Source organism: Passer domesticus, chromosome 3, assembly GCF_036417665.1.
Source record: "Passer domesticus isolate bPasDom1 chromosome 3, bPasDom1.hap1, whole genome shotgun sequence".
In the NCBI taxonomy this organism is placed as follows: domain Eukaryota; kingdom Metazoa; phylum Chordata; class Aves; order Passeriformes; family Passeridae; genus Passer; species Passer domesticus.
This window is the reverse complement of record NC_087476.1, coordinates 61556174-61579632: the sequence shown is the minus strand read 5'-3', so window position 1 is coordinate 61579632 and position 23459 is coordinate 61556174. Positions and strand designations below refer to the sequence as shown.

Here is a 23459-nt window from a genome sequence, read left to right as displayed (position 1 = left end):
GATCCTCCTTCCCTCCTTGGGGAGCAGATGAGGACCTCCCAGGGAAGGACTTCGCAGGGAAGGACCTCTTGGATGACTGAACACGAATGCCAAGCTATCTGTACGAAAAGCACAGCCGTGACAGGCGGCCCCCACGCCTCTCTCAGCCACAGCCTTCGGGACGTGTGACAGCCGCACAGCCGCCCCGCCGAGCGCCATCGCCCGCCCGCTGTCGCTGTGGCAACGCCGCCATCTTGGAGGGCGCGGGGCCGAGCCCAGCGGCGGCGGGCGCTGGCGCGCAGGCGCAGTGCGGGCGGCGCGGGGGCGGTGCCGGGGCGGCGGCGAGAGCGGCTCCGCCGGGAAGATGGACGAGTTCCAGACGGCAGAGGAGGTAACGGGATGGGCAACAGGCGGAGCACAGCTTCCCGCCTGGCGTCTCCTTTCAGGGCCAGCGAGGGTCCCGTGCGGTGTCCGTCCGCCCCGGATCGCACCCCTCGGCGCCCCCGCCGCCATCCCTGTCGCCCTGCCCCGGGGTGGAGCCGCGTGTCCCGGCCCCGGCGGCAGACGGGCCCGGCCTTTGTTCTGCCGCCCCGGCAGCCGGCCCCTGGCCCGGTGTTCGCTGGGCTCCTCGGCTCTGGCTTCTACCCCTGCTCCTGCCGGTCCCGCGGGGAAAGGCGTGCGGGGTGTCCTGGCCGCGGGCTGGCCCCGCAGGAGAGCCGAGCGCCGGGATGGGAGCGTGGCCGGCGCTGCTTGGGCAGGGCGGGACTCGGGCAGGACAGAGGAGTCCCAGCCTCTCGTCTGCCTCTCACAAGGCACACCCCACCCACAGGATACGGAGGGGGATACATCAAGGGTCTCAATCTGTTATCGTGCCAAATGACCCCCTGATGTCCCCCCGCTAAGGAGGAGTGCTGCTTTTGCAGAGGGACAGTGTCACTGAGCTGTGACACTGTTATCGTCTCCGTGTCACTGAGATGTGACACAACTGCGAAGCAGCGACAGGGGCGAAGGTGTGTCAGGCTTGTCCTCTTCTAAAAGCCTCGTCCCTCACCGCAGGGCCTGCCCTGTGTTGCAGACTGTTCGGGTTCTTTAAAAATATATAATTAACGTACTTGAACATAATTCTTACAGCTGTTTTCAAAAGCCTATTCAGGATTACTGAAGGCTCAAGTACTGCTCTGCAGTTTGCCTGTGTTGCCTGGGAGCAGCCCTTTTAAACAAGGGCTTGGAAACATTGTCTGCGTGCTTTGTGCCAGAGAGGTGCAGCAGGGGAACTGCAAAGTAACCGATTTATTTTTCCTTTATTTTTCAATAAAAAAAAATTCTTATGTCATCTTATTAAAAGATGACATAAGGAAATACGTTCTTATTAAAATTTTCTTATTAAAAGATGACATAGTGATAAAACAGGTAGTGTTGTGCTATTTCATAGTCCAGTTATAGCACATATATCCCAAATCTGGATATCAGAAATTTATGTTCATCTTTATCATTCCAAGAAAGGAAGACAGTGGAAAAGTAACATCAGCCCTGGAAGTGAATTCTCAGATCTCTCTATTGTTTCAGTACAAATTAGATATCAAAATACCTTGGAGAACTTGGGTTGAATTTAAATCATTTTACTTTGGTGCGAACCATGTTTGTACTCAACCAAAGGCATCTCGGAGCAAATTATGTGAAGAAGAAAACTGTATGTGGTTTATCATCTTGCTTGACAGCAGTCTTCATGTCTGCCAGCATAGCATGTCTGCCATGCATATTCTTAAGCTCTGTAAGTGTTAAGGGAGAGAGTGTTTTTTGATAATTGTAGCTCTTAGTTGGTTAAACACACTGGTGCACCTTAAAATGTAAGCACCTGAAAAATGCAGGACCATGAAAATAAATGAGGCGTGTTGAAATTAAATGCAAGTCAAGAAGCTGAAAATAAAAAGGAATTTGCCACAGCACATAAAAGCTGTTTAAAATGTTAAATTGTACTTCTAGATAGGTACAGAAAAGGAACTGCCCAGCTTGTCTCCCAGGATGTGCTGTTCCTTCAGTCATGGAGAATGATCAACCCCTCTCATCTTTCTGAATGTCATTGAAGGAGGCTAAGCTGGTGTAACTCCCCGGGTGAATTACACTGTTGTTTATCAGCTGGGGAGGCTGACTGACCTCCCAGTGACAATCCACTCAACAGCTGACGCCTGGTTAGGTTCATCTTTACACTCTTACTCCCAGTTTGCCTGTGCGTGCTGTTCCTTTGTCCTGGTTTGCGGGGTGAGGCTGTGACACACCGTGGGGGTGAGTCGCTGCTGCAGCGCGGGGTCAGTGCTCCCTGGCCCTGTCAGGGGCTGCCCCAGCAGAGGGGGCAGCTTGTTCTAACCCCCTGACATGGGAGGCAGCAGGAGCAGAGGGAATAAAACAAGAAAACATAAACTACTAACCGTACACGTAAATGTATCAGTAAAGATCCGTAAAATGCTGGGGCCTTCACTGTGTGATTCCACGTGCTTGATCTCTGCTCGCTGAAGGTCCAGTGAGCTGCATTTCCCCTTTGGTTTCCAAGGGGCAGCTTTCTTATCCTAGGCTGAGGCTGTCAAGACAGTTTTTCCTTCAGCTCTGAACTGATACCTTGTCCACATGGGAGCCTTGGAGATGTCAGTTCCATTTGACTGCCAGCTGGGGTTATCTCCATGAGCCCACTGTGATGTGCAGGCATTAGTGCTTGTTGGGAAAGGGGAATACATATGAACACAAGTGCCATACATTGTATTTTAAAATGCTTCCAAGTTAAAATTTGAAAGCTTTCTTGACTCAAAAGGCCAGCCAATATTAGTTCATCTCTTACTTTTCATTACTTTTCTAAGAAGGTTCACTTGACTGGGCTGAAGGAGCTAGAGTACATATATATGCACATAAAGGCAGACTTGGTATCTTTTGACTTGCCAGAAATCTGACAAGGATAAATTAAATTTCTAGTGCATGTTCTTAACAGAGCTCAAACATCATAAACAGAAGAATGTCCACTCATTATTTAAAATTCTTCTTTTTCTTCTGTAGGCTTCCTTCCTTGTTGATGAAGTCAGCAGCATCATTAAAGAGGTAATTTAAACATTTTCACTTTGCTGGCGTAGAAATTTCATATGTTGTGTGCTGTGTACTAAAAGGAATCCAGTAAAATGTGATAACTGATATGTAATAGATTCCTAGATAGGCTGCTGTCAGAGTACAGGTAACTGTGGATTTAACCAGTGTGTGGACTTCAGCAGAAATGATACCAAGCTTTAGCTGTGATATATATTGCAAATCCAAGTAATTTCATATAATCCTCTCTGGTTGCAGTGCATCCCTTTTAGAATTTCTAGGGGGATGTTTGATGTTAAACACCACAGAAAAAGATTTTATGTTTTAGTAAAACACAGGCTTTTTTTGTGTCTGTCTGCATACACATGTTACTGTGTTCTTTCAAGATGCTTTTCTCCAAAGTGAATTCTTGTTTGTTTGGAATGATTGAACGTTCTTGTTGCTAAGAAACGTGAATTTTCTGTCTAGAAAATTTCTAGCAGGATTTGGAATTCCTCTTGTAGAGTAGTGCAGTCTTTTTGTTGTTGCAAAATAACTGTTTTGGTCAAACTCTGTAAATTGAATACACATGCATGTTACTGTCTATTCTGAATCCAGTTTTGTAGTTATTTTTAAAATAATCTCTGTGATGAAAAAATGTGCCAATGAAAAATATGTAGGTTTAGTGTACTTTTATTTATATCTTAAAAGGGAAACTATCCTCATAAGTGAAATGGATTATTTGGCTGGAAGCTTATGCTCTGTTAGTAACCAGCAACTACATGGGTCTTCTGTTTTAGTCTGGGGGTTTGTCTTCCAAAAATTACTCTGCTCTAAAACTGGAATTTAATTTCCATAGAAGAATATGCATGGATGAGCTATTGCACTACTGTGCCTTTTTAAATTCTCTTCAGGACTGTTTAAATACAGGGCCCTTTTCATAACTATGGCTGTAGGACTTTACAAATGATCTTAAATATCACAAAATGAACAGAGGGTGGGATCTATGATGATTTCTCCTATGCCTGGTTCAGACTCTGACCTGCATGTTTTTAATAATTGAAAACACCTCCAACAGCCAGTGTGGACCAGCAGTATTTAGGATTTTTCTGTGGGTATGGGCCCACGTTGGAAAGTTTAATGGGTGCCTTGCAGCTGACAGTGCAGCTCCTTCACCTCTCTGTCCCCGCAGGCCATAGAGGGTGCTATCGGTGGCAATGCCTACCAGCACAGCAAAGTGAACCAGTGGACAACAAGCGTGGTGGAACAAACCCTGAGCCAGCTCACAAAGCTGGGGAAGCCCTTCAAGTACATCGGTGAGCTCAGCTTCCCCTTTTCTCTGAAACCTGGGACAGGCAAGTGCTCCAGTAGGCACGGGGTGGGGGAGGATCTTAGGCAGAACCTCATCTGTGAACTACTCACCAGCCTGCATGTTTGCCTATGTTTGTATATGTGTGCTAAGCTGAGCAAAAATGGAGCTACCTGTGAGAAATTAATCAAAGCTTCTCTACTAACAGTGACCTGTGTGATTATGCAAAAGAATGGTGCTGGACTACATACAGCAAGCTCTTGCTTCTGGGACAACTCCAGTGATGGTAAGGAAAACAACCCTTGGATTTTCCAGCTAGCACCTTAATGCCAGTCTCTTTAAGACTAGGCAGCATATTTCCCCCCCCCAGGTCTGTAGTTTTGAAGTAATAGCATACTGTTAGGTATTTGTTCCATTTGGCTGTGATGCTATCTGGGCTGTATATGAAATGCTTGGCTGTTGTGAAAGCCTCATTATTAAGATTCTTAAAGGAAACAAGTATGAAAATGCATGTAGGGGCATGCATGTAATCACTTTTACTTCCTTCTGTTTCTGAAACCCTTATTTTTGTATTTGCAGGAACCTGCACTGTGAGATGGGAAAATAAGACCATGTACTGTATTGTCAGTGCCTTCGGACTCGCAATATAATTGCCTTGTTCATTCTTGTCATTTCTATTCCAGCACTTGATTCCATCTCCACTCAAACTGTGAACACCTGAACAACTTGTTTTTAATGCATTTTTTTAGTAACTTTTCTTCAAAGGTAGAAATTTGAAAACATGTTATTTTATGTTTGTACCTAGTACCATACCAGTGTTTTCTATACTTTTTTATCACTTAAAAACTTCTCTTTAAGGTGCTAATACTGAAATCTGCTGCAGTATAAACACTTTCTCTAGATTTCTTTTCTTAGACCAATATAAATGAGACACTGATTTCACACTTTGTACTTTTGGTTAGCATTAAATTATTGAAATTCATAACCATTGGTGTGATTCATTTAAATGAAAATCTTTTGTTATTGGGGGGAAAAGTTTCTGTTTTTTCAATTCTCTTCAAGATAGTCGAGGTACATACCACAGTGCAAAAGCACTTTCATAATTTTGCCAGAGTCACTACAAAGTTGCAAGAAAATTAGATCATGTTTATCAAAAAGTAATTTTGCTGCATTTTTGGGACCTGTTTAGTCTTTTTGTATAGTATTTAGAGCATGGAACAATAACTACGTTCATTGTTATGTCATTACGAACAAACATGGGTAAGAAATTTTTCACATTCTGGAAGTGCTCAGCAAGCCACACCTGGGTAATCATTCACTTCTGCAGTCAGTTGAATGTGTTAAGTAGGTCTTGAACTTACTTGCTACAGTCCATGTTGATTTTGCTGATAATGCAGATGATGAGTTCTGGTAGCTGATGAAACAAGATCCTTTCTGAAAGGGGAAAAAACTGCCTTGAGGCAATGTGACTAAATAACATGTGAGTAAGTCTCCTGCCTTCTAGAGTAAAGTTGCAGAAGAATAACAAGTAAATAAGTGTTCAGAATAGGCTTGGGTAATGTTTTTTCAGCTAATTAAAGAAATGGGAGCATACTATGAACTTCAGAAAAACTCTGCAAACAGCTGTGCTGCTTCTGCAAGCAGCAGCTCCCTGCTAATGAAGCTGAAAGAGTTACAGACCCATGTGGCAGAGCATCCCTGGGCTGGAGTCAGCGTGAGCAATCTGTGATTTGCTTCTTTGTAAGAAGCCCTGTCTAATGTGTTCAGAATCTGGCTCTCAGCAAGAGCTGTTTAAGAGAGACATGACTGCTAACACAACAGTATGATTCCACAGTCCGGAGAGATGTAATACTACAAATTCAAATGGCAGGGGAGGGTTTGTTTGCCATAGTGTTGTGTGTTCTCTGCTAACTCAGTGCAGTCAGACTGGAAAGCCCTGTGCTAGGCAAGGTTTTGACCCTCTTCCTGCCTACCCATACCTGCTGTCAGAAGAGCAAAACAGGTGTATGTATCAGCAGATTTGTGCTTGGTGCATTTGAGACTTCTAACAGAGCTGTAAGGCTTCTGTATTTCTGCTGACATTCCATTCTGCTGACAGCTCTGTAAATGCATCTCCTTCATGACAAGCCACTTCATTCTTTTCACATATTACCTAGTGAGTGCTACAGGCTATACAGAGTGTGCATAGACCTTAGCCACAGGAGCATCCTTTACATCCCTTGCTGTAAGAGAGCTTGAGTATGGGTTCAGTCTTCAGTCAGAAATCATGCAACATCTGTAAAAAGAAAATATTAAAAGCAGATTGAATAGCATGCCTAAAAGAGTCATCAGGGTCAGAGAGAAACGTGTAATGAAAATAATAAATTTTTGCCCTCTTGAGTTGCTAAGGAAATTTTTCACCTGGATGCTTAGATACTTTTTCCAATTTCCATCACGCCAGAATGATGCTGGCAGTGTAGTACCTACTGAACTATTTATTTACACTTAAAAGAAACAGTTTTGTGCACTTCGAGTCAATATTTGCATCTTGGTCAAGCCATCCAGACATTCCTTGTCCTTTGTTCATGTTAATAATAGCAAATCCCTTGATCTTTTGGTGTTTGTTGGTTCATGCATATGCTGAGCTGCAAAAAAACCCAACAAATGTTTGAGATGCTTGTAACGGCTGCATGGGAAGAGAAACTCCTGTTGCATTAAAACAGGAGCTGCATTACAGGAAGGTAGATAACAGTTTTATAGATGGTTTTAAATGTGAGCAATAACCAGCACTTCCAATATAAGTTCTAGGACTACAGAAAGGGGTTTAGAGGTTGTGGATTTTTGGGTGTTGGTTTCCCACTCCCCTGATTACTCTTCTTTAAAATTGCATAGCAATTGCTGTTTTGGTCTTCTACAGTAACTGATTTTTAAATTTTCATTGCCTTCAAACACCTTAGTTTCAAGCACTTTTCCCAGCCAAAGTAAAGCATTTGGGTGATGAGCTGGCAGAGTCCTGGCTCTAGGTAATTAATTTGCCTTAAAAAAATAAACCCAAACTGTAGATGGAGCAGTCAAGGTAATTATACAGCCAGTCTGCTGTCTCTTGCTTATTGCAGTGGCTCTTTATATGATTACAGCTACAGAAATGGGGGGCATGGCAGTGCCAGTCTGCAGGGGAGGAGGAGGAAGAAGGGAGAAGCCTTTTACTGTCACTGCCACACAGGAGACTGACCTGTGTTAGCTAAAACCTAAGGAAATGGCTCCAGGATTGACTGCTGCTGCTAAAAGAGCACCACCTTATCTGATACTACAGCCAGCAGTAAGCTGGATATACATTTGTGCTGGGAAGGCTGTGGCCATTTTATTCAGCACAGATTTCAGTCTCCCCTTGAGCTGATATAAGCAATGGCATCACCCCAAACAGCAAGGATGTGCTGATCGCTTCTGCAGTCTACCAGCTATGAGCAGACTTTTGGAAGATACAGTTGTAAGAAGTTGGTGAATGACATCAGCATCTTCACTATCTCTAAACCTATTTTTTATTACTGCTATTAACATTCATCAGGGGAATTCTCACTGCCAGCGTGGCCACAGCAGACTTGGCAAAGCCACTGTGAAGCCATTTGAAAATGGCAGGTCCCTTAAGTCCAGGCATGGTAATAAAAAAACTCCAATAAACGATACAAAACATCTGCAATGACACAACTTCTTGGATCCCATCCTTATGCAATTAACCAAGCTTAAATATGCATTAAAAATGCATGTAAACTGAAAATATGTGTAAGTCATGAAAACAGTTTATGAGAAGGAAACTAAAATGCAGTAGAAGGAAAATAAACCTAGGATACGATATAAAGATATAAAACTTTATTATGAACATATTTAACAATGATTATGCACATAAAGTCTTCAAAGAAACTTTCTTGAAGTAAAATATTCAGTTTTCCTTCATATTCCACATTAGCATAAAGTTTTACAACATAAATGGATAATTTGCTGTTATTAGCACAACTTACACACAATATTTAACATGTCCTCATGCACACTTTCTCAAAGCAGCATTTAATTACAGCTTCTCATTAAACAGAGCATTTATCTTACACATTTTTATACCATTTTGGTACACAATTTTTCCATATTTTCATTTTACATATTTACAAACTCCTAAAAAAAGTTTTACAGTAATGCAAAAGTTGTTACTGGCATAAGCAAAAGGAAATGGGTGGGGTGACTATGGATGAAATGTTGTCATTTGGCTCAGAGAAAGACTACAGATCGAAGTCTTTCCTAGCTGGAACTGTTCTCCCCAGTACTGGTACCACAGATCCAATGCACAAGCTGTTTCTCACCAGTGTCAAGCCTTAGGCTGCCTCTCTGCCAATCCTAGGGAAGTTTTCACCAACGTCAACACTGGCTGTGTTTGTAAAGCAAATATTACAGAAAGTAGTTGGTATGACTGGCTTGCACTCAATTATGGATTTCTTAGAAGACCCTTGTAATCACTGTGTATGTGGAAGTCTTGCAGTAATTAATGGGTGATGTCTCCTTTAGGGCCAGGATCACTGTGTGCTGTGGGGCCTTCCTGTGTACATTTCTTGTTTTGTACAGTGGCAGTAGTGATACAAATAACTACTTTAGCAGTAATAAAAGGAAAGCCAGGCTAGCTTCCTAAAAAGATTTCTTCTGTTTAACCCTTGGATTTCAATACTTGAACTCAGAGGTGAATTTATGCCACCTACTCCCAAGCTGTTTACAACCCATATTGGAATATGCTTCAAATACTGTCTGCTCTCCAATCATGGAAATAAGAGGAGTCTTGCTGGCAAAACCAGTTCCTCACCTGCTTCACTGCTTTTGCCATCTTACTGTATATCGAATTTGATGCAACAGTGACTCAACCAAGCTACCATAACACTGTAGCACTTCCAAAATAGAAAGCTATTTTGCATGGCAAAAAAATTGCTTAAATATAATCTCTAAAAATAACCACAGAAATTAGTTTCTCACTATGTTCATAGTGAAATACTTACTTTAAGTACACATTTCCCATTCTTAGCTTTTCTACTTCCACTGTGAATGTAGTGATGTAGTGAAGTTTATTCAAACAAAACAGCAAGAGAAATGGGTTGAAAACAGCTTAGAAAAAATAATCTCCAAGTTAGATTAAAAATATGGTTTTTAGTTAATGAAATCCCAAGGCATGACACTATTTGAGAGTTAACTGTAAACACTAGTTCAGACTGTGGTAAGAAACATTGGTGTACTTTGCACACTGGTCAAATTTTCTCTTTCATAACAATTTAGGAGAAAATTAAACAATATCACAGGAAAAATATCTGAGTATGTAAGAATAGTGTAAATACCAGTTTTTGAAAACCTCCTTCCTATACCCACAGTTACTCCAACAGAACTTGAAAGGATTTGGCTTATGTAAACAATGCCAAATTCGTTGCCAAGTCTGATTCTGCACATTGAAATAGGGAGAGTTATCTCAGAAACAGTAAAAATGACAATGGACTCTGGATACAGAGCATCTCCCATACCCTTTCAAAACAGTCTAAAATGAAGTGCTGAAGGTGCATTTTACTACAGTTTTCTGGAAAGAAAACCACCACTCACTTGAATTACTTCTTTAGTGTTTTCCTATATGTTCTTCTAAAGTAATACCGAGTAAGAAGTTAAAGGGGAAAACCTGCTCTTTCTCCCCAGTAATTTCCTTGCTTTAGCCATACAACAGTGCTTTGGCTTCTAACAAAGAAATGATCCCTGGCACAAAAAGGTTTTAATTTCAGATACTCTCCAAAAATTTCACAGCTCCACATAATTTTAGAAAGTTTTCCCTCTCTCTCTCACACGCACACAATGTCTCACAACACATCTTTAGCAGAGCACTGCTTTAATCTGAACTATTCTATGACAGCCAGGGCACAACCACATGGAGCTGGAGTTCCTTTGGTCCTCTCTAAGTGAGCTGCTGCCTTGTGCAGCCTCCCCTTCATGATCTTGAACAGACACCAGAAGGTCACTGCAATGGGCACAGTCTAGAGCAGTTGTTGCATTAAAGCATAACAAATCTCCTTTTTCCCCAATGACTCAGCAAGTCTAGCAGGACTTCATTGCACTATTCTGCTTAAACTACTTTAATGATGAGCACAATTCCCTAGTGCAACCCAGCACCATAATGCAGTAGATTAACAGTGCTTTTGGGAATCTTCTAAAGCAGCAGGGCAGAGAAATTTTACAAGAGTAAATCTCTGTTGCAAGTACATGAAAAAAGGAGATACTTTTAGAAAGGTCAAGTATCTGAAAACAAAAGTAGTTACAAACAAACATCTTAAATAAAGAACCGAACAATGGTGTAGGAGAAAACCAACTTCTAAATAGAGAAGCAGCAGCATTGTACAAGGAATACTTAATTCCCATATAACTTTGTTCCAGCACAGACTGGAATACAGATAACCACAACATGTGCTAGTAAAAATTCCCATCATACAGGTGGTGACTGGTATGACAAAGAAGCTGAACTGTGCACAGAACATGCTCACAAGCTGACTCTCAGACACATTCAGTATATGAGCAACCACAACTGTTCCTAGCATGTAGAGTAACTATCTATAAATACAACTTAAGGGAAAATTGATGTAGGGAAAAAACCTCTAAAAATGAAATGTGTGGAAATTTGAAACTGTAATTCCTTAAAAAACTTTCATACTCTATTCTCTGTAAGTGTCAATCTCCTCCAGCATACAAGAAGACCAGGAAAAAGCCAGTACTGGCATCCTTCTGAGATCTGTTGTGGCTGAAGCATTTCGATTTGAAATGGCTGTTTAAAAAAAACAACAGAGACACTTCTGCTGTAGCAGTAAAGCATGTCATGAAACACATAATTATACAAATAATTTTGCACCACTGAGAATATTTTGGCTCACTACAACTTGCCTATTTGCCCGTATCTTGCACTTCTAAATCCAGTAAACTTACTGAAACGTATTTTAAAAATGGCCTTAAGTCTGTATCACTTATTTGAAGGAAGAATAGAAAGTGTCTTCTTGCACTGATTAAAAAAACAAAACAAAACACTTCATTCCTTGCCTCCAGCTCAAAAGGCTAAGGTAGAAAACTGAAAGGGAAATGAGGCACTTCATACCATGGTGGACAGAATACAAAACAGGTAATGCAAAATGCAAGAGATGAATGGCAGTATGCTGTACATCATCCTAAAGAGAAAAAAGAAAATAAAAGAAAACAAAACAAAACAAACAAAACAAAAAAAAGAGCCAAAACTGAGCAGCAAGGAAGCAACTTGAAACGCAGTATACAATCTGTGAGACTTTAAAACAGAAATAGACAAAGATTTTAGTCCACAGACATCCTGCTATTAGGCATTTTATAAGACATGTAAAAAATTTGGATTCTTCAGTTTTTACCACAACCATTTCCATCACTTGTTTTCTCAGTTTTATCCTTGTAAACAGAAAGAGAAACAGGATGTCCTTCCTGGGAGTTGGTGTTCAGATGATAGCAGACTGTAGGAACTCAAAGAAGTTGTCCAACAAGGAAAACTTCAGAACTGGCTGAACTCCAGATGCACAAGTCTGTCTGCATTGAAACCAGTCAATCAATCACTGTCTGACTCTTCTTTATACTTGGCTCTAATAGCTTGGCCGTTCTGAAGAGGCATCTCTTCATAGTCGCTCCTGTGAAACAGACACGTGTTGTAATTTCTGAACATACAACAGTTCAGATAGCAAGCTGAAAATAAAGAGGAAGGTTCTAAACCACATTGAGGCATCAAACTGTTACTTGGGTAAGAAGCTGGTGTCTGTTTTTCTTCCTTGTGGGAGCCATGAACAACACATGATTTTCCTTTAGAGGATGATGCATAATAAGTTATTCCAACGAAAGCCATTTTTCACACAGAATAGCAGGAAGCAAGCTGGCACTACCACTACTCATCTAACTAACCAAAGGCAAGCTATCCCAGCATGAACTTGTTCAGGCTACTGAACAAGTTACTTGTTCAGGTTACCAACAGGTTAGTGTTGGTCCCATCCTCACTGTTCCAGCCACTTCAGTGTCTTTGGTGAGGGGTGAAAACATCACGGGTGTATTTCATGTCCAGCACAGACACCTGATTGCGATGGGTCTCAAGTGCTACTGTAATTCTCATATTACATAAAATCATCCAAGTCAAGGAAGTTTTGCTAGACTTGATTATTCTTCATTCAGTAAGTGCTGGAGACTTAAAAAGTGACCCTGTCCTTCCCTGAATCATTTACATATGAGATGGCTCTTTGCTAATTCCATCTGACTTCTGCAGTCCTTCCCAGTGTAAAAAGGAAGCCCTTTCCCTTCACAGCTCTTACTGCCTTCACTCCATGATCTACCAGCACCATAATACTTTCTTACCTGTTTGTATCACTGCCATGGCAATCCCTTTTAGAAACCAAAAAAAAGAAAAAAACATGCATTCTCATTGTATTTCTGTTTCAGAAAAGGCTATACTTCTATTCTTCAGGCAGAAAACTTTCACTAACAAACCCTTCACTTAATTAATATGTAAAAGAATATTGCAAAAATAACACACCAGAAGTAACTCTCCATAGGTATTTTTAAATCTTACCCATAAATCACATCATCATCTGAATCATTCAGCATAGAAAAAGCAGGATTGTCTTTCAACTGTGATTCTGGAAAACACAAATAAGGGTTAATTTAGTGTGTTAAATAAATGTGACTGTAGTGCTAACTCGACATTGTAGCAACAGACACAACAACTTCCAAGGCAGTCAAAACCACAGTTCAGCAAAACTATATGTAAACAGGAATTCTCTCCTTTAAATTCACTACCGCTCAGCCACATAATTATAGTGTTCTTAAGGGTTAAGGAGACAACACAATCTCATTTTTAGATAAATATTCTGCATGTTGTCTAAGTTCATTTCCTCCCCTGTGCAATTTCCCATGTCATATTTCAACCTGCACATAAATTGATTATTCTTAATCAAAATTTCATATGTATTTAAAAGCACAGACTTCTTGATTATTTCTAAACTAAAAATATAGTAGACCAAAGTTGGAATTCCTTGACTGCAAGTCAGTGATTATCCAGTTATTCTCTATCCTTAAAAGAGAGGAAGGAAAAACTTGTACCTTTATGGTGAGATGAAAAGAAACACATACTTTCCAATTGCTATTTATGACCATTTCCTCTAGCTTGTTTTAAGGGCTTACTTTCTTGCATAATCTGTGCTGCTTAGCTGCAGTTCATAGTTATATGCAAGTAAAATTCAATCTAGCAATTTGCCATAGCAACTTTTTCCTGGCAGCATTTTACCTTCTGCTGTCTGCAAACAAATACTTCTGCAACCCAACAGAAGGCTTCCAACTTTATCTGCATCCAGCCAGCTCTTTTTCCATTCTGAATGGAAAAATAGCATTTTTCTGGAACAGTTTTCTTCATCTCAACTCTAAATTAGAGAAAGGACGAGCTCCATTCTTTAGTGCCTTCCCCCTGCATGCTCTCAGCATACACAATACGATTGGACAGGTTGATAGATAATCTCAGCTAGGCCTCCTTTCCCATGAAAGGCTGGGCCACACCATCTTTCCAGGTCTATTCCAAACTGGGCTCTTCTATGCTTCTGTACCTTGAACAGAATGCTTAAAGCAGACAATGTACTCAGTAAAAATATTTATTTTAATGATCTTTATCTTTTAGTGAGGCAAATGCTTTATAATCATTATGTAAGTCAGACTGTATTCTTTATATCAACAATGCAAAACCAGAACTGCCACTGACTCAATCCTTTGTCCCTCCTTACATGGGCCCTGTACAGCCCCCCCTGCCCATAAGAAGTTCTCCAAAATTTCTCCCATATTAGAGATCAGTTTCATTCCTACTTTTCCAACAGCACTTGGATTTCAGAGTCCAGTTTGCCAGCATGGCAGTGTATTAACTTGCATTAGAACAAAGTACAAATGAAGTGATGCTGTTCCTTAAGGGCTGTCTGTGAGTCACTTCAAAGGTTGGTGCATTACATGCAAACATCATACTGACTGTAAACTTGTTCTAGGCGCACAAGAATTCAAGCCCAGCTAATCAGTTGATTACATTTTATGTGTTCCTTCATATTTCCAGTACTGATTTGCTCAGGAGCAGTGAGTGCAGCTCTGGCTTACGTTAACTCAATGCAAACCAGAACAGTAATGAGACAACCAGAATACAAAGACATTGCACAGCATCTGCTAATAGGGCAGCTCTTGTCATCCACATTTGCCAGACAATGGCTCACACTTACCATACAGTGCATTCTTCGAGGGGGAATACACAAAGGCTAATGTGTAGAGATAAAAGTTCAATAACCCATAAAATGATAAGAATTCTGCTGGTAGTAAGTGTTAAGGATATTGCTCAATATAGTTCCATACATATTAACTTTGGAACAAGACCCAACCCATACACAGGCTGTTTCAATGGAAAGAATGTTTACCTCACTCAAGTTTGTGTGCATGAGTGGCTAAACAAAACTGCATGTTTTAAACTCAATGACAACTAATGTACTCAAGCTATTTCAAGGTAAAGCTCCCACTAAAAGCAGAGCTTTAACACAAGTAACATTTGCAGAGATACAGTGCTCTCTTGAGCAGTGGAGTCTTTGGTCAATCAAATAGTTCTGCCTTGAATGCTGAAAGAAAGCAGAGTAAGTTGGGTGTTCAGGTGGGTTTGGTTTGGTTTATTTTTTAAAGTTCTTCCTTGGCACAGTGTTGAAGAAGGAAGGAGAAAGGACATGTGGATAGAACTCCGAAGATGGTTTCTTGCCATTGTTTTAGGTGAACACTAAAGGTTTTATATATTGTTTTCTCCTACCTCCCAACTCATATCTAAGCTAATCAGCAACCAGAGCAGCTGCAGTCACACAGAGCAAGGATCTCATAGTTCAGGGCAGGAATGCAGGTCACAATCCTGCTGGCAAAAGACACCAGAAACAGTCTCTCAAGCCAATTAAATTCTCTGTTGTCACTTATCACATATAGACCAATACACAAATGCATTTTCAGTGACATCCAAACGATTAATGTCTCATATTTTAATACGCCCCATGACAGCTGCTAAGTATAGAGCAAACAACTGAGGCAGCAAATACAGCCAAATTTGCCATAATATCTCATTAAAATTAGTTAAGATATGCATAAGGTACACATATCTAAGACTTCATTCCTCTTGGAGAGTATGACAAGCAGTTGTGATGTGCCTGTGATGTGGACACACTAAACTCAGATAACTTTTATGAAGAGCCATTGCAAAATGCTGACAGGAAATCCTAAACAAAACAGAGTCAACTATAAGAGTCCACCTAGAAGTCAAAGGTCTCAGTCTTAGACACATCATTTTAAAGCACCTTCTGCATGAAAACAGATTAACATTCCTACTTGAGCAGTATCACAACAAAAGGATATAGTTCTGATAATGAGTTGACAGCTCAGCAACAAAGTTGTCCTGTAGAACTTGTGCTCCAAAGCGTAGGTAGAGTATAACAATGCTGTGGGGAAAAAAATAAAGCATATAGGTGTACTGTGTCCTTAGGCTGCAAAATTGAAATAGCAGGTTGATAGAAGAGTATATGAGAGGGTAATTATGTTAACATGCAGACCATTTATTTTAAAATACATTTGCTTAGCTAGTTCTAAATTAAGAATGATTCTTTTGTGATTAAAAGTTACCACTCAGCTGAGAAAAGCAGAAATGCTCAGATTTCATCTACTACAGACAATCCAATAGTCAACAGTTATTTGAAATAACAGCTTGATGTAGGGAAAACAGATTTTAACAGTAATGTAAGAAATTAACAGTAAACTTCTGCTTTGACTAAGTGAAGCCTACAAAGCTCCAGAAGAGCCCTGCCAAGTGAACTTCTAAAGCTTGTGCATTGCCAGGTAATCAAAATAAAAGAAAGTTAGCTCAAAAAGCCTCAAGAAGGGTTAAAAAATTAAGAAATGCTTGCCATCACAATAATATTAAAAGGCATTCTTCAGTTTCATTGACTAACCTATTACAACACAATGTATTCAAAGACCTGAAAAAAAGGTTAGAAAAGTTGGAGTAGTGACAAATGTACTTCGAAAAGCCTTACCTAATGACAAGCACTACAAAGGTTAATGCAGTCAAGAATTTTAACCTGAGATCTGAAAAAGATTGAGAAAAGTTGTTAGCAGTGAATTTACACCTACATCTAGGAGAAGCAAGTGTATTTTGGAAGAATCAAAAGAAGTACTCCTTACCAACATAAGGCATGTTTCGAAGTTCTGAGCATGCCCTCACTATCAGGAACAAAAGGTAGAGAATGTATGTGGTTGCCACCACAAGGAAGAAGATTTTCATTCCCTATAAGGAAAGTGTTAAGTTTTATTATTCAGTAAGATTTCATCTATTCCTTCTTCTGCCAATAAAAATAATTAGTTTCCAAAAGCACAACACAGAATGGTCAATTTATACAGGGAAAGTAGGCTCATGAAACACGGATGGTGATACATTCAGGGAGGTTTTTGGGGAATGTAAAGAAATGATGCTTAATAGGAACCAGGATTTTGTTAACTGAGTTCCGAGTTGGCTGAATCTCAATAATTCTCTAAAAACACAGCTCCCAAGAACAATACAAGGACCCATGTACATCAAATCTTCCTTTACAACAAGAAAATCTGAAATTTACTAGAGTAGGGGACCTTGGCAGAAATTAAGACGTACAAAACTGAACACCAGACTAAAAATTTTTTCTTTCAATCCCAACGAACTTGTGGTGTTTAGTCTATAGATTGGCAAGACAATTTAATTTTCTCAATAGGACAGCTATCAATACGGTCTATTCATGATCAAAAATGAAGTACTCTAGTCAGAATAAGACTGCCTGAGCAGCATTTTCTAAAGTTTTCTAAACTTTGTTATACATTTTTATAAAAGAACAGGCCTGTATCTCCTTATATTGCCTAACTGTACCTGACAATTGGACAGCAAGAAGTAATTTTTTACTTACCTGGAAATTACCTGTGTCAACCCTGTATTGATAGGTAGGGTCATGTACTTCATTCACACTACAAAAGATTCAAAATTAGAAAGTGGTATTAAAAATGCACAATTCCAGACAAGGTTAAAAAGACATGCTGACCAAGAAACCCACTCACAAAGAAAAGGCTTAAGGTTATTATGTGTAGCTTATAACAAAAGAGTTTGGCTGTGTAAGTTGGTGCAATGCCATTAATTCCAATGGAGTCATGTCAATTTACCATATACAGCAAACTAAATTTGCAGAAATATGGAGGATTTAAATTGGGATCATGTCTAATCTCCCCACTTGTTTTTTAGAAAATATGTATCATGTCAATTCCTACAAGCCTTCAGGATTCCTACAAGTCTTCACAATTCAGTGTCTACATTTTATCCTTAGAAAATTGTGGCAAGAAGCCTTCCCTCATAGCAATTTTACTAACAACATGAGCATTTCCTGCAACTGCACTGCTTTCAGTAATGTACAATGGCAAGGAGAAAGTTAGAAGGCATCTTCCTTCTGAGAGATAAAATAAGGGACAAACACTTGAGACCAAAACAGTATGAAACTACAAATGTACTAAAATGGATGAAGTTTTCTGGGTGGGGAAGAGTGACACCTTTATGTTAACACAACAAACTGGAAAAAAGGGAGAACCACTAAACCAAGCAAAATAATGGAGTTCTGAGTAAGGACAGCATAGCTTGACTAAGCCATGTGAGTACCAGTTGTGCAGGTTTAATAGTCAAGAAAGTCTGGTCAAAGTATGTCATAATTAGCCAGAGAGAAACTGATGCTTCAGCTACTAAATGCTAATTGAGCCATAGCACTAGAGTGATTCCTGTAGGGAGCCATAACACACTGACAAAGGAGAATGATTTCTAGATCACACTCAGATTTATGAAATTGTTTACTGCTAGGTTGTCCATGGAGAACTGTTTTCAAATCAGTCACAATCTGCAGAACAGAAAGATGTAGAATTTGAACTCCATTCCTGTATCACAATCCGAGTATTAAGAAACAGATACCACTAGGTACACACAATCTTCTCATTGGTGAACACTCTCAGCTCATACTTGTGAAATACATTTTAAATTACTTACGTTTGCCATATTCCCAGAGTAACAGAGGCCAGCCACAGCAGTCCAACAATAAAGAATTTGGGCAGATAGAAAGTTAAGCACTTTCTTTCCCCCTGTTAAGAGAACAATAATGTGGTGAAAGTGTGAACCCACACCTGAGATTTTTTTCATTCTTGACAGAATAAAATAACTATCATCTTTGTTTTACTCAACATGAACTGGATTAAGAGACTCATCTTTTGCATTTTTACCCTGCACAAGTGACTAGAGAAGACATTATATTGTATCATCATTTGTGTGAATAAGATGAAGTAGAGTTGGAGCATCCTATTTATAAGGTCCCACATATTTCACTGATAATGCAAATACAGGCATAGGCTCCAGAACTCCTATTTCTCTTATGTAGCATTTTGAAGTAGTTGAAAAAACCAATCAACTACCACATACAACATCAAAACCCTTCAAGCAAGAATGAAGCATAATGGCATCATAATTCTGACGACTGTCCCATCTATTGCATTTAGGCTTGGTTGACTCAAAATAATCTACATCACCATAAATCATTCTAACTGCAAAGCTTCATATGACACATTGTACTTTATGAATAAATGTTTGTTTTGTAAGAATTGGATTTCGTTTCTGTCACCTTTTGAGAGAACTGAACAAAACAAGCCCTGTCTCCTCAGTAAGCAGAAGATACTGCTGCATCTCTTACCTGCACTCTTATACCATGGTAAACACAAAGCCAGAACAACAACAATGCACACAGAAACAGCGACTGGAACAGATCATCCAGCATTCCAGGAAACCAGCTGTTCACCAGAAAAGAAAGGGGGAAAAATGGATCTGTAACAAAACAAAAAAAAAGGTTAAACAGAGAGAAAAAAACCCTTTCAGTATGAAAAGTAAAAAAGAATCTAACTTCAGCAGAACAAAAAAAAAAGCCTGTATTTTTCAAATTACCCCAGTAAATGAAACTGGAGCTTCTTTTATTTTAAATAAATTAACAAAGAAAACGGTGCCTCCAGCAGCAATCCACTCTGTTGTAGGAATAATATTGAATGGTTGCCAACATTTCTAGAAGATTTCAGGTTTTATTAGACTTTCTACTAAACCACTGTTAATGGTGACAACCTAAAAATTATCATATAATGACTAAGATGCAAATATTCTTTTGGTACTGCTAGAAAGTGCTAGAATTTGCTCTGTTTTACTGGACTAAAAGTAGCCTCCATTTTTAACTGAAGTGTGAATATCTGAAAAATGAAGATAGCAGACAAACAGAAATTGAAAGGTTAAGTATGGCAGGCACCTATTCCAATCAGAGTTTTAAATAAATACTTGACATCCATGTGACTGAGAAGAACAAAATCCACCCACTCATTATGCCCTTGAATTTGCTACACTTGGAAAGGGCTGGTGTTTTTTAAATTTAGTTTTCTGAAGCTTTATAAACAACTGCTTATAAGTTGAAGGAGAAATTCCATTTTGCCTTCTCTTTTTGTCTTTTCTTTTCCTGCTTCTATTTTAAAAAGGTGCCTTTCCAAAAATTCAAGGATACAAGTACCATTGTAAAGTAGTAAGAGAGGAAGTAGGATGGACATCCATTTCTGTTCAATACCCCAGTCTCTCATGGAGAATTTCCGCAGGGAATGTGCAAAGAGACACTATAAAACAACAACAACAACAATTTGTAATGAAGGAATACAGCCTCCAATGGTTTAACCAGAGCTAAGAGAGAACACAGGACACTGCAAAGGCTACTTCATGAGGCCTTTGCCACTGAGCACACTGTAAAATGGGCACCAGGTCTCCTAGTTTCTATTTCAGGTTTGTTCGCTGACCCCAATGCAAATGACTTCATTCCTCAAACAAACTGGGAAGTAAACCAGCCAGTACCTGAAAACCAACAATGTGTGAAAAAAAAGATAAGATGTCGCCTCATTGTGTACTGGTAACACGCTATCAACGACTTGAACTCACTTTTTTAAAAAGCAGATTGCATTTTATATTCACAATTGCCTGAGCAACCTCATCTGCAAGAAAAATGCTGTGGAAGCGTGCAGTATTTTGGCATCCCTACTTTGAAAATTCAGGATTTTAGATTTTATGTTGGCTTTTTTTTACAAACATTTCTTTTCCAGAAGTCAAGACAGGTTAGAGAGGAGACATCATCTAAATCATAGCATAATTTAGGTTGTAAGGGACCTCTGGAGGTCATCTGGCCCATGCTCACATGCAAGGCAGTGATAACTTTAATGTTGGATCAAGGTCACACAGCCCACATTCTGGCCATCTCATTCCTGAGCCTACCTACACTGCAAAATAATACTTTTCTTTAGTATCTCATCACAACTTCCTTTGTCTAAGTAATTTTTTTCTGTTTAATCCAAACCCAGAGTTTAGAAAAACAAGTTTTCCCATTTATCCTATTTTCTTAATGTCCCTTCAATACCACTTGTACAAACATAAAAGCAGCAACTACATAAGTATTTCAGAAACATTTTTACACCCCTTCAGTGACATGTCAACTTTGCTGCCTGGGGTTAAATTCCTAACCACAGCATTAGAGAGCACTGTTATCAGCTGCCTACATAATAAACTCCAGAAAAGCTGCAAAAAAATCTTACCGTGACCATAAAAGTAAGAACCACAAAGACAAATCGGAACCATATTTCCACTTGTGAAAAGGTTGGATTATAGGTCTTCCACTACAAGAGAATAGAAGAGCCTGATGAGGAGTATTTTGACAAACTACATATGACAACAATAATTAGCACTTTATTGCAGATACTGAAAAGTTCGGTGGCTTTTCAAAATTTAAAGGTATAACCAAATTCCACTGTGTCATCATAGAAAAATAAAGACAAATTTGTAATCATAGGACTATCTGATAAAAAGATAAGAAAAGCAGCCTAATAGCCTTGCTTCTCTTTTATCCTGCCACTTCCTAACATACTGCTGTCCTATGTTAAAGCACTCTCAGGACAAATAAGATAGTCTTCATTGATCTCAACTGCACTTTCAATCAAAGTCTGAATGCCAATAAATGAGTAAATCCGGTGTGTTGTTCTGTACTACCAAGGTCAGATGCACAAATTGATTATGGAGAAGTCAGAAAGGTACAGGGGCACTTCCTGTAAGGAGTCTGTTTTCTTAAAGCTTACTCACTTGTCTCAGAAGTTAAAAAAGAGAAAATCATGTAAAGGAAGGATAAGTAGCTTACCAGAAACACAGAAATCTTTATATAGATTAAGGGGGAAAGCATCCTTCTTCTACTCTAATTATTAGAAGGCATAAACATTAATTATAACATGTCAGTTTACATAAGCTCAGCTCTGTTGACAATTTATCTCATACCTGGCACGCTTCTGAAGCCATTTTTGAAAAGTAAGCTCCCTGGCACAACACATGCTCTGCTCATCTGAACAAGCTTTACCTTTCAATGTATTAAATCTGTCAACCACTGTCTTGTTTTTTAAACTGTAAATGTAGAATGAAAATTATATGTAGAGAAACCTATTATACAAAAGGCAATCCATTGATTTCAACTGAGATCACCATAAACAATTTAATAATTAAATAAATATGACAATTTTAGTTGCTGCGGGAAAGTTTGCGTTGAAGTTTTTTTGGGATTACATGCAGGTCTCCCTTAAAGGCAGACTGCAAAGGAAGATAAAAAACTGTACAACTATAAATGCCCCAATACTATGCTCTGTTTGAAATCTGGAACTAAATAAAGGGTTTGCAAGCCTAGGGTGCTTTTCCCCTTAGAGCTTATTTTTAATTATGTGCTTTATGCACTGGAGTATTAAAAATATTAATATTTATTAAGTTCATTTGGTATATTAAAAATATTTTTTCTTTACAGTAAGATTTTTGGTTGCTACCTGCTCTGACACAGTGAATGCTGTATACAGGTAAATATACAAGAGGAACCTGTGTTATAAACCTGGTTTAGTTCCCTTTTCTCCCAATGCAAATGTTTCTAAATTTCTTTCTGGAGTCAATCAATACACATTATATAAGTGCATTATAAGCAATCTTTAGCACTATTAACTGAGATAGTTATTCCACTGGAGATCATTTGAGTGAATTATTTTAGTAACCTGCTTGTGTTAGCTGAAAAAACCCAATTATCTTCCTCATAAGCACAGTGCTCCTCAAAAAAAAATCTCTTAATTTTCCTTTGAGTTAGCTAAACCTTCCCAGTTCACACTTTTATGAAGTCTGGAAAATTTTGCTAATTCACATACACATCCTGGGGAGGCTGAAAAAAAAATACCATCCTGCAGACAAGCAGCATCTCTATAAGCAAATGCAGAAAACTGGATGTTCTAATCTAGCTTGCCTATTACAAAAAATATCTCCCAGCACTCAGACTAAACTTATCTATTACAGAATACAGCAGCAGTAGTTCTGAGAGAATTTTTTTTTCCTTTTAGAGTTAAAAAAATTGGTCCAGACCCTTATCAACAGTAAATGCTATAATAGCTCTGACATCAGTAGTGACAGAAAAAAATATTATTCTGCATTTTTTTAATCTTCAAAAATACGATACTTTTTTGTTGCAGTTAAAGCACACTTCTACAGCACTAAAGAGACTTCTTTTACTAGACTAAACCTTTATACTCACTGTGAAAGTAATATTCTGGATGGTGTATGTTAACTTGTTCAGATCTTCAAAGCTTACAAATATGTTGTACTGAGTGTAGTTCAGGTAGCCCAGGTGAGCAACAATGATTTCACTGCATTTCTGGGAACACACACAAAGAACAAAACATAGAAGTCTTCAAATTATTCCAGAATATGCACTGTTAGTATAGGTCAGAGAATTTATTCCTAAATGGCCCAATATTGATTATATTTATTATATATTTCACCAGTCTCAGTAAGTCTAATCAAGACTTTCTTGAAAGATACCAGAGGGAGCAGAAGAAACTGCTGAAGTCAGTCACGTGGATCAGTGGCTGAACAATAAACAGTGCCAGCTTTTCACCTGAGCCAGTGACAGCAACT

At 39.2% G+C, this 23459-nt stretch overlaps 2 protein-coding genes across 6 annotated transcripts in view; one reads left to right on the top strand and one right to left on the bottom strand.

The window, feature by feature from the left end:
- The first annotated feature begins 255 nt into the window (after nucleotides 1-255).
- DYNLT1 (dynein light chain Tctex-type 1) lies at nucleotides 256-5318 on the top strand. The gene is made up of 5 exons (XM_064413444.1): nucleotides 256-370; nucleotides 3022-3063; nucleotides 4217-4340; nucleotides 4542-4619; nucleotides 4913-5318. The coding sequence occupies exons 1-5, from the start codon at nucleotides 344-346 to the stop codon at nucleotides 4981-4983; spliced, it is 342 nt and encodes a 113-aa protein (XP_064269514.1). The 5' UTR covers nucleotides 256-343; the 3' UTR covers nucleotides 4984-5318.
- A 2846-nt stretch (nucleotides 5319-8164) lies between these two features.
- The window catches only part of TMEM181 (transmembrane protein 181), a 34060-nt gene continuing 18765 nt past the window's right edge, over nucleotides 8165-23459 (bottom strand). For all 5 annotated transcript variants that reach the window (XM_064413435.1, XM_064413439.1, XM_064413438.1 and 2 more), the window contains 12 exons: nucleotides 23077-23196; nucleotides 21068-21148; nucleotides 20005-20104; nucleotides 19153-19283; nucleotides 18459-18550; nucleotides 17344-17401; nucleotides 16595-16697; nucleotides 16447-16498; nucleotides 15773-15855; nucleotides 14614-14703; nucleotides 12936-13002; nucleotides 8165-12009 (listed from right to left, as the gene is read on the bottom strand). In XM_064413435.1, the coding sequence (XP_064269505.1) occupies nucleotides 11931-12009; nucleotides 12936-13002; nucleotides 14614-14703; nucleotides 15773-15855; nucleotides 16447-16498; nucleotides 16595-16697; nucleotides 17344-17401; nucleotides 18459-18550; nucleotides 19153-19283; nucleotides 20005-20104; nucleotides 21068-21148; nucleotides 23077-23196 (1056 nt within the window). In that variant the 3' untranslated portion in view covers nucleotides 8165-11930. The remainder of the gene's footprint in view (nucleotides 12010-12935; nucleotides 13003-14613; nucleotides 14704-15772; nucleotides 15856-16446; nucleotides 16499-16594; nucleotides 16698-17343; nucleotides 17402-18458; nucleotides 18551-19152; nucleotides 19284-20004; nucleotides 20105-21067; nucleotides 21149-23076; nucleotides 23197-23459) is intronic.

Bases quoted from the DNA above. Each gene is read 5' to 3' on its own strand.
- DYNLT1 (XM_064413444.1), top strand. From the start codon at position 344: ATGGACGAGTTCCAGACGGCAGAGGAG. The intron at 4,341-4,541 runs GTGAGCTCAGCT...CTCTACTAACAG, and splicing joins GAAGCCCTTCAAGTACATCG to TGACCTGTGTGATTATGCAA. The intron at 4,620-4,912 runs GTAAGGAAAACA...TTGTATTTGCAG, and splicing joins CTGGGACAACTCCAGTGATG to GAACCTGCACTGTGAGATGG.